Source organism: Trifolium pratense, linkage group LG2, assembly GCF_020283565.1.
Source record: "Trifolium pratense cultivar HEN17-A07 linkage group LG2, ARS_RC_1.1, whole genome shotgun sequence".
Taxonomy (NCBI): Eukaryota; Viridiplantae; Streptophyta; class Magnoliopsida; order Fabales; family Fabaceae; genus Trifolium; species Trifolium pratense.
Genome location: NC_060060.1, coordinates 9,563,675 through 9,574,669, shown reverse-complemented (window position 1 = coordinate 9,574,669; position 10,995 = coordinate 9,563,675). Strand labels below are relative to the sequence as shown.

At 32.6% G+C, this 10,995-nt stretch overlaps 1 protein-coding gene across 1 annotated transcript; it reads left to right on the top strand.

Annotated features, from left to right (window-relative positions):
- The first annotated feature begins 6,967 nt into the window (after positions 1-6,967).
- LOC123905812 (trihelix transcription factor DF1-like) lies at positions 6,968-10,719 on the top strand. The gene is made up of 2 exons (XM_045955546.1): positions 6,968-7,387; positions 8,604-10,719. Exons 1-2 carry the CDS (start codon positions 7,107-7,109, stop codon positions 10,249-10,251), a joined length of 1,929 nt encoding a protein of 642 aa, XP_045811502.1. The 5' UTR covers positions 6,968-7,106; the 3' UTR covers positions 10,252-10,719.
- Positions 10,720-10,995: the final 276 nt, after the last annotated feature.

Below are 10,995 nucleotides of genomic sequence, written 5' to 3'. Positions count from 1 at the left end.
CTTTATTTACTATAAAAATTATACTAAACTACTACTAAAAATATCATATAATTGGCTGTCATCAATTACCTTTATAATATATATTATCAGTAGATTGATAGGGAATCATTTTTTTTAATTAAAAATGTAATTAAAAATGTAAAAGGGAATCATATTTTATTTTTTTTAACAAAATAGGAGCAGCTAGATATATATCAAGGTAGAGGTAGACATCTCAAATATGTTTACATCTCAATATAAAGGCCATGAGCTCTGAATGCATCACCAAATGACCACTAATTTTGTGCGCAAAACCACCATGGAAGTAGTCTCTAAACAGTCCACCCGATGTAGCAGTTATCAGTTATCGAGTCGTTTGTATCCGCCTTCATCCAACCAATGATCGACGAATTCCAAAGGACCATCTTCGCCGTGACAGCATGTGCTGGTCTGTGCGCAAGCAATAGCATCTGTAGAACCTAAACCTCCACGTCTGTTGGCGTCCGATAACAAGTTGTGCACTCTTCTTAGTTGAAGTTAAAATCTTCATTTTCATTCGATGTGCAGTAACTTTGGTATTGCTGAATCGGATACCATTTCTATCCAACCAAATTGAGTGTAAAACATGAAGGACACCAATTGTTGCAATGTTCGTAAGAAAAGTGCTCTAACATACATCCAAACTCTTAAATAAATTCGAGAAGCAATCCCAACCACGTCCATTTTTGATTCGCGAAACAACATGTAAGAAACAAGTGTGAAGTCGTTTCCGAGTGAGCAAGACAAAGATCACAAGCCGAAATCACAATACATCCCAGCTTCGGTAGATTTTCATCTGTGGGCATTCTATAATGGAAACATCTTCATGCTACAAAAGATGAGTATGGCAGCACAAACACATGCCAAACCCATGCTGACCAATCAATCCGATTATGCATAAGCTTGTTTAGTGCTCAAAAGACCATCTTCGAAAGAGCACCAGACCATGTTTGTTTCGGTATAACCAGCTTATCAATATGAGCGTAAATGGAAGCACATCATGATGAACTATGCTTGCTGGAATCATTTTTATTATATTATAATTTTTTTTACTAGTATTAATATTTCAATGATGTTGTATTTGCCTTGAAATTATGATCAGGAAAAAACAGGTTGAGCTGTTGCCTCCTGCGCGAGGCCCAGCTGTGATACGCTGGTAGAGCTTTAGCTGCTGCCTCCTGCGCGAGGCGCAGGGTATTCTGTGCGAGGCGCAACCTGAGCGAGCCTATTTATAGGCAGTGCATTTTCTGACTTTTGTAAGGTGATTTTAGGATTTCTAAAGCCAACAAAAGACTAGGGTTTATTAAAAGAACTTCGCTTGGGCATACTCTAGGGTTGGGGATTGATTCATCACCTTATAAACACTTATTGATTGAATCTCTTGGTCACGGGGAGGGATTCGGGAAAATGGTAGAATTTAGGAAAACTATAACATCTTGCAACTCTTGTATTGAATCTTTGTAATCAAGCTTTTCATTGATAGTGGCTCTCTCCCCCATAGTAGGTTGTTATAACTGAACTGGGTAAACAATTTATTCGTGTCTTTTATCACTTTTAGTAGTTCTAGCTTTTGTTGATTTATTGCTTATTCTCATCCATTCTGATTTGGTTGCTTCAATTCATTTTCCCCACACATCAAAGGTTTTATTGATGTGGTTTTCGGTCCGAATTCACAACAAATGATAAATAATAACTATCATTTTTTTTTTGGTAAAGAATAACTATCATATTTATTAAACAAAATGTCCTATAAGTGTAGCTCAAATGGTAGCTATCAGGGATATTATTGGAGTGACTGGGGTTTGAACCCCGGATTCCACGTTTCTCCATATTTAAATGTGTCAATCTTGGCATTAGGCTACTTGTAAAAAAAAAATAGTTCGAAAACAATGTCACTTTTTTTTATTGTTTAAATTAGTATTTTTTTTTCAACTATAATATATATTAATATTGAATTCATCGTTATTAAGTAATTATTTTTTAATTTTCATTTAGTGGAGTTTTGGGGTTCCAACTTCGATCCCTGCATATATAATAACTTCACAAAAAAGGCACATTAATGGTTAATAAAAGTAATTTTGTAAAATCTTAAAAAAAAATTCTTTTGTTTATATATGTTCTTAATTTGTATAAATAGTCAAATGTGGTCATTATTGTGGGATAGAGGTACCCCCTCCTACAATAATGTTCCAGGTCTGTTGAGATCTGCAAGTCTCAAAATGTTAGGTCTGCCTCAATTTCGTGTCGACTTTTTATCTATCTTGGTCCTTGTGACTGTTGTCGGACTATTTTGCTCAAAAGAGCTAGTTTGCCTGTTGTTTTGTTCAGGAGGTTATTGGTTCGTGGATCTTGATTATGTGTTGGTTATCGATTCATTCTCTAGTTTTGAACCCTATTTGACCCTTGCAAATTCTCACTCTTCATTTTTTTTTAACATGGTTTTGCTCCCGTATGAAGGTTCGCTCGATTGCACTTGTGACGAGTGCTTGTTTTGTTAGGATTGATTAGGCCTGGTCCACCTATAATTTTTATTATCACAATGTATTCCCGCTTGGGTTGTACCTACGTTAGGTCTAATGTCCCCAAGTCTTTGTATCTCTTTATTTTTATTTAATATATCTCTCCTTTTATCTAAAAAAAAAAGGTATCCATTATAAAATTAGTGTCACCTTAAAAAAATTGTCTTAAAATAAATATCATTACATTTTTGTTTTACCAATAATATTAATTCTATAATAGTAAATGAACATAAATTTGTCATTTGGGACTAAAAACAAAACAACATATTTTTGGAGACGAAAATATATAATTTTTTTTTATAGGGATGAAAATCTAAATTCGATAATTTTATTGAAATGGAAAACATGTTTATTTAACTCTAAAAAAACGCGCCATGTCAACATATGATCTAAAAGCACATATTAAACAACCCCAAAGTATAAAGTTTGTATTAAATTTTTTTTTTCAAGAAATTGAATGCACATTTTTAAGGGAAATGTTAGCATTTCAAATGGAAAAAAAAATTATAACTCTTTTTTTATACCGATGTTGGCATTATTTCATCATTAGATCATATGTCATGTCATTTAAAACATATCGCATCGTCAATTTATAGTTAAAAATTATGATAGAGAGATCAAAATTGTCATATTTTAAAATAGGGGGACCAAATATGCAAAGTTATAAAAACAAATGGACCAAAACTGCAATTAAATCTAAACAAATTATAACTTTTATATTGAATTTAAATAGTTAAATATAGAGGCGTCTCAAACACACTAAGCCGGTATTTAGTCTAGCGGTGGCTTGGAGCATCCGCGCGTTTAATGAGAAGCTTCAATGTAAAGTTTCAGCGAATCACGGTAAAAGAACATCGGAACTCAAAAAATCACGCTTAAATGTAGAAGAAAATATTAAATTTATAGCGAAAAATACGGAATATATTGCAGCACGATTCGCGTTAAAATATATCAAATGTTGACGTAATCTTTTACTATGTGAATTGTATTTTTTATTTATTTATAATGAAGCTAATGAAGATTGAACTTAGAAGCATATTACTCAAATTCATTATCATTAGATCAAACCTAGTGACTTTATGTGAATTGTATTTAATCCAAGAACAAATTCTTTGACAAATGTAAAAAAGAATTATTTTAATTATATTAATTATTACTAGCGGTTTGGAGTGGTTTGGATTGTCGGGTCAATTGGATTTTTCTGATTCTCTTACACCCCTAACGGTGATAGTTGAGTTGTTAAGTGAATGTGTTAATTGACGGTGTTATTTGCGTTGTTAAGTAAAGTTGTTTTATTGCGTTGCTTATCTAATTGTGATTCGGTGTGGATTCTCTCTCGTATATATATATAGGGAAGGGAACTAGGTTGCAGATAGGGTTGGGAATAGGCCAGATGGCCTATAGGGGCCTTCGAACTAGCCTGTTGAAGCCTGGCATGGCCCGACCTGTTTATTAAAAATGTCAGGCTCAGGCTTTAAAAAAAGTCTATTTACATAAATAGGCCAGACTCAGGCTACTAAAAAAATCCTACAAGGCCTGATAGGCCGGCCTATTTATATAGGGTAAATAGGGTTTTACCCCCCTGCAAAATAAGCCAATTTTGCATTACCCCCCTGCAAAAAAAAAACTTGGGATTACCCCCTTGCAATATGAAGATTCTCTCTTTTTACCCCTTGCTTGACAACTTGACATAGAATCTTTATTTTTTATGAGGTGGCATGCATATGTGGCATTTATTTCTTTTTTATTTTTTTAATTTGCACATGTCATTTTTATTATTAAATAAATTGGTGACAAAAATTTTAAAAATTCCACTTAATTAGTTTTTAAAAAAATAAAAAATATTGTGTCAAAAAAAAATTATTAAAAATAAAATATGTTAATTCAAAAAGATATGTTAATCCATTGTTTCTAACAAAAAAAAAAAAAAAAAAAACTCACAATCTTTTCCTGTAACATAACACAAATCTTTCTCTTTCTCATTCTTCTTCTCAAAACCCAAAATTATTTTTTCTCTAACACAAACTTAGAATCCCAGAATCATTTTTCTCTAAAATAAAACCTAGAAATCCGCCGAATCACTCCGCCGAATTCGTCGAAACAAATGATTGATGAAGAACAAAGGCAGGAACTAGGAACCGGATTTCCTATAAAGGCAGAAACTGGGTTTTTGAATTTATGGGTTAGGGATTGAATTGATGGGATGAAGAATTGGGAAGAAGAATTATGTTTTTGGGTTAGGAAGAAATTGGGTTGTTGCAAAGGGATGAAGAATAGAAGAACAAAAGAAATTTATGATTATGTTTTTGGGTTTACCGAGATTGATTTTTGGAAGAAAAAAAATTGGGTTCTTTTTGGATTGTTGTTCTTGGTGGTGTTGATGATTTTGTTGATGTTGTTGTTGTTCTTGGTGGTGTTGATGTTGTTGTTCTTGTTGAATGATGAAAGTTATTGTGGTAGGGATGAAGGGGAAATTAGAAAAGAATTTATTATTATTTTTTTAATTTTTAGTTTATTTAATAATAAAAATGACATGTACAAATTAAAAAAAAAATTAAAAATAAAAATTAAATGCCACATATGCATGCCACCTCATAAAAAATAAAGATTTTATGCCAAGTTGTCAAGCAGGGGGGTAAAAAGAGAGAATCTTAATATTGCAGGGGGTAATCCCAAGTTTTTTTTTTTGCAGGGGGGTAATGCAAAATTAGTTTATTTTGCAGGGGGTAAAACCCTATTTACCCATTTATATATAATAATTATTATTTATATTTATATAATATTATTATCTATATCTTGTAAAAAAAAATATATTATTTATATAAATACAAAACATTAGAGAAAATATATTTGTTTTTTCTTTTACAAAGAAAAAATATATTATTTAAACAAAATATTTCAGCACAAATCACAAATCATCGAGTTAACATTTGTGCTTAAGAAACAATTTGTATTATGGCATACTCAATAGACTTTATCGTAATCATATTTGTTATTTTATTAGCTTTTAATTATTGTGCAAATCATTTTATTAGCTTTTTCTTAATGTTGTAGAAATTATTAAAATTTAAATGTGAAATAGGCTTTTAAGGCTGTTTGGCCTATTTAAGAAGACTATATAGAGGCCTTTATGTAAGACAGACTTTTAAATAGGCTACAAGGTCAGACCAGGCTTTAAAAAGTCTCAGGCCAAGCTTAGGCTTGAAGAAAAATCGTAGATCAGGCTCAGGCCTGTCAAAGCCTGGCCTGTTCCCAACCCTAGTTGCTGATAAGCTAGCAAATTTAGGCAGTCGCATTAATGATAACTTATGGTTTGATAGTTGTCCTATTGGTTTTAGGAATTAGGAGCGACCTTGTTAGTAATAGGTCTGGTCTTCCTATTTTCGTTTTTCTTAACCTTGTAGAAGGTTTATTTGTTTCCCCCCCTCTGATGTATTTCCCACCCTTTTATTTAAGTATCCAAAGGTTGGCCACTTTGTCTTTCCTCCTTTGTCTAAAAAAAAATTGTTAGTTTTGGCCCCCTAACACATATTTTGTCTAAAATATGGTGATACAACATGTTTTAAATTAATTTTATAAAGGTTTTTTGTTACAATTTCAATGATGTTGGTAATATTTTATCATCAAATCATGTAATGTCGTTTAAAACATATCACATCATCAATTAATAGTTACAAATTATGATAGAGCATCAAAATTGTCATATTTTAAAATAGGGGGACCAAATTGACAAAATTAAAAAATTAGACGAACCAAAACTGTAATTAAGCCTAAATAAATTATAACTTTTATATTGAATTTAAATAGCAAAATATAGAGGCGTCTCAAACACACTAAGCCGGTATTTAGTCTAGCGGTGGCTTGGACGCATCCGCGCGTTTAATAAGAAGCTTCGATGTCAAGTTTCAGCGAATCACGGTAAAAAGAGCATCAGAACTAAAAAAATCACGCGTAAATGTTGAATAAAATAATAAATTTATAACGAAAAATATGGAATATTTTGCGGCACGATTCGCGTTGAAATATATCAAATGTTAACGTAATCTTTTACTTTGTGAGTTGTATTTTTGTTTTTTTTCTACAATGAAGCTAACGACCATTAAACTTAGGAGCACGTTACCTAAACTCATTACCATTAGATCAAACCTAGTAATTTTATGTGAATTGTATTTAGTCCAAGAACAAATTCTTTCACAAATGTAAAAAAGAATTATTTTTATTATATTAATTATTACTGGCATGGTAATAAATAAATTACATTTATTAGTGTTGACAAAGAAAAATAATAAAATAAAAAGGTAAAAAAATAATTTCTTGAGATTACCTGGCAGATCGCACCCAAATAATTTTTTAAAAAAAATCACCAGACAGACACACGTTGTATTTCTAATTTTCTATAAATAAAAATAAAAAACCCTATTAAAAACAATTCACCACCCATTTTATTTTCTCATATATTTTTTCACCCTTTTCTCTCTAAATTGCTTAGGCTCTGTGAGAGAGAGAGAGAGAGAGAGAGAGAGAGAGAGAAAGAGACAGAAAGAGAGAGAGAGTACTAACTCCTATGCTATGCTAGGGGACTCAGCAGTGTTAGGAACAGGAGGAGGTAGCTCAGGAGATGGAGGAGCTTACCATGACGGCGGAGAGACGGTGGCAGGTGGTGGTGGATCAATATCAGGAGATGATGAAAGAGGGGGTGGTAGTAGAAATGAAGAAGGTGTTGATAGAAGTTTTGGTGGTAATAGATGGCCAAGACAAGAAACTCTTGCTTTGTTGAAGATAAGGTCAGATATGGATGTTGCTTTTAGAGATGCAAGTGTCAAAGGTCCCTTATGGGATGAAGTTTCAAGGTTAGTCAATTTTTTTACAATTTGTTTTACAATTTTTTCAATTTTAAATTTTTATTTTTTATCTTTTTGAGATATTTATTCAACTTACTTCAATGTCACCTTCAGAAATCTGAGAAAAAAAATTTCAAGTTTTTTTTTAATTTTATTAAACTTACTTCAATGTCACCTTGAGAAATCTGAAAAAAAATAAAATCATTTTGTATTAAAGTTTGGTATTTTAATTTAGTCAAAAAAAAAATTTAGTTTTTTAATCACTTTGAAAGAAAATAGTTAGTCAATGATTTTTGAGATTTTATTAAACTTAATTCAATGCTGCTTTGAGAATCTTAAAAAAAAATTGAGTTGATGGTATTCAAGTTTTGTATTTTTTGGTCAAGAAAAAAAAAGTTTCATTTAATTTGAAACCCATTTTTCATTTTTTCAATCTCTATCTAGATTTATGTTTTTTTTGAAATCTAATATTTTTTTTCTCTTTCATTTGGACTAGTTTTCTTGTACAGTTGAATTTTTAATATTGAATTATTGAATTGAGGTTCCCTCTTCTTGTTTTTTAATTTAAAGATACTGTTTTGAAAATTAATAATTTAGAGATGTGTGCAAGCATCTATCTATTATATGATGACTTTGATGTGATTTGCTTTTCTGACATTCATTTTGATACATGTTGTATTTTTTCCAAATAAAGTTACTCACTTGAATTTTGTCACCAAAAAGCAAGATTTTCTTCCTCCCTTATTTCAGTTACCCATTTTTCATAAATCTTCTTTCACACTTTGGTTCATGCATTTTCCATGAGCAACAAACTTTTTCTTTTTTTTCAACAATTCACACCATTTAATTTTTTGTTAATTATTATTTTTAAAAATTAATCTTCACTCCAATTACATCAACTTTGTTATATAATATTTTTATATTCACCTCTCCCCTTATCTCCAATTCTTAAGTTACTTGCTCCATTTCAATTCTTAGGTGGGTTACTCTTTAATAATTTCCTCTCTTATTTTATTTTTTGAATAATTAATTTTTATTTTTATTTTCATTTTTCACCTTTCATTATTTTTGACTAAATTCATTTATTACCATTTGATCAAATTGATTGATTCTTATCCTATAGATTTAATGAGATAAGATAAAGCCAGAAACCTTTATTTTATTTTTTATTTTTTTATCTTTAATTTAATTTTGTCTTTATTTTTGTGGTACTATTTTTTGATAGGAAAATGGCAGATCTTGGTTATCAAAGAAACTCCAAAAAATGCAAAGAGAAATTTGAAAATGTTTACAAATATCACAAGAGAACCAAAGAAGGAAGAGGTGGTAAATCAGATGGTAAAACTTATAGATTTTTTGATCAATTACAAGCTCTTGAAAATAACCCTTCAATTCAATCACCAAAACCACAACAATTAAACACAACACCATCACAATCATCTACACCTACAACAACAGCTCCATTACTATTACCACCCCCATTGTTAAACTCTACATCTTCTATTGCTCTTCCCACCCCTCCCACCACCACTGTTCCATCAACAACTACACTTTCAATTCCTATGTCTTATACACAATCCAACCCGACAAATTTTCCGCCAATGCCGATACCACCTCCGACAAATACAACTAACCCTCTTCCTCAAATTACTATAACACCCCCACCATCTTCATTCCCCAATATTTCAGCAGATTTCTTCTCTAATTCAAGCTCATCTTCGACTTCTTCGGAGGAAACAACGACAATGGAAGGTGGATCGAACCGGCGGAAGAGGAAGAGAAAGTGGAAGGATTTCTATGAGAGAATAATGAAGGAAGTTCTTCAGAAACAAGAGGAGTTGCATAAGAGATTCTTGGAAGCTATTGAGAAAAGAGAAAGAGAAAGATGTGCTAGAGAAGAAGCTTGGAGGGCACAAGAAATGCAAAGGATTAATAGAGAAAGAGAAATTCTTGCTCATGAGAGATCTATTGCTGCTTCTAAAGATGCTGCTGTTATGGCATTTTTGCAAAAGATTGCTGAACAACAAGAACAACAAAATATTGTTCCTCCTCCGTTGAACAACAACACCGTTGTTCCTCAACAAGTGCCTCAAGAAACAACACCGGCACCAACACCGATAGCAAAGCCTTTGCCAACACCGACACCATTGCCAATGGCGACACCACAAGTTCAAACTCCAGCACCATTGCCAATTCCAATACCAGCACCAGTTATACCTCAGGTTTCACCGTTGCCGCAACAACAGGCACAAGTTCAGCAGCAGCAAGTGACGAATATGGAAATTGTGAAGAGTGACAACAACGGTGGTGAGAGTGTGATGCAAGCAAGTTCTTCAAGGTGGCCGAAAACCGAGGTTGAAGCATTGATAAAGCTGAGAACAACTCTTGATATGAAGTACCAAGAAAATGGACCTAAAGGGCCACTATGGGAAGAGATTTCAAGCTTGATGAAGAACTTGGGGTACAATAGGAATGCAAAGAGGTGCAAAGAGAAATGGGAGAATATCAACAAGTATTTCAAGAAAGTGAAAGAAAGCAACAAGAAAAGGCCAGAAGATTCAAAGACATGTCCTTATTTTCACCAGCTGGATGCTCTATATAGGGAGAAGAACAAAGGAGAGGGTGCTGCGGTAGTGAGGCCTGAGGGAACGATGATGGCGCCATTGATGGTTCAGCCGGAGCAGCAGTGGCCTCCACAGCAGCCACCACCAACAACCGGAGCAGATGTAACCATGGAGGATGCTGAGAAAGATAGGCCGCACCGTGATGAAGAAGCGTTTTATGATGACGACGACGGTGACGATGAAGAAGAGGAAGATGAAGGAAGTGACAACTATGAAGTGGTTGCCAACAAACCACCCCCACCACAATAAAAGAGGAGTAAATAATATGATTGTAATCAATCATAGCAATGAGGCTCTAGGTGGGGTCCAGAAGAGTGCATGTACTTTTGTAAAAAGCGGCAGCGGGAGGCGGAAAGTGGTGGCAACAGCGGCGGCGACAATGGCGGTTGGTTATTGAAATTTTTGAATTTATACATGGTGGTGTACCATAGTCATCAAGATTATAAGTTTTTTTCTAAAGGGAAATAATTAATTATTTTTTGGGCTAAATAAATAAGTTAATAAGGGAGCTGGGAATTTAAGATAGAGAGAGGGGTTAAGAAAAAAATGAATAATAGAGGAAAAAACCTTGAATTATGTTATTGTCTGTTCTTTAATTTTTTTTTGTTTTGTTTCATGTTTAAGGTGGTGTAAATGGGAAAAACCATTAATTGGGGGGTTTATTTAATTTTTTTTCTTCTTTACATTCAATTTTATTTTTTGGTTTAAAATTTTCGATTTTGATTATGGTTACTCTTCACATGTCAGTCATATGTTTTCTGCTTTCATTGTTTATGTTGTTTTGATTGATTTGATTTTTCTTCTTTCTTTCTTTCCTGCATTTATAGTTAGAACACAAATGAACCTGAAAGAAATGTGAGAAAAGAGAATGTAGGATTATTTTCTTTGTCCTTTGACTTTTTTTATATTATACTATAGTTTATTGATTAAGTGGTAAATATTGTTTTACTTTAGTATTATAGATATAGATATAGATTTGTTAGAAGTACACGA

Excerpts from the sequence above, each read along its gene's own strand:
- LOC123905812 (XM_045955546.1), top strand. The coding sequence starts at position 7,107 with ATGCTAGGGGACTCAGCAGTGTTAGGAACAGGAGGAGGTAGCTCAGGA. Across the intron at positions 7,388-8,603 it reads TTATGGGATGAAGTTTCAAG|GAAAATGGCAGATCTTGGTT; the intron begins GTTAGTCAATTT and ends ATTTTTTGATAG.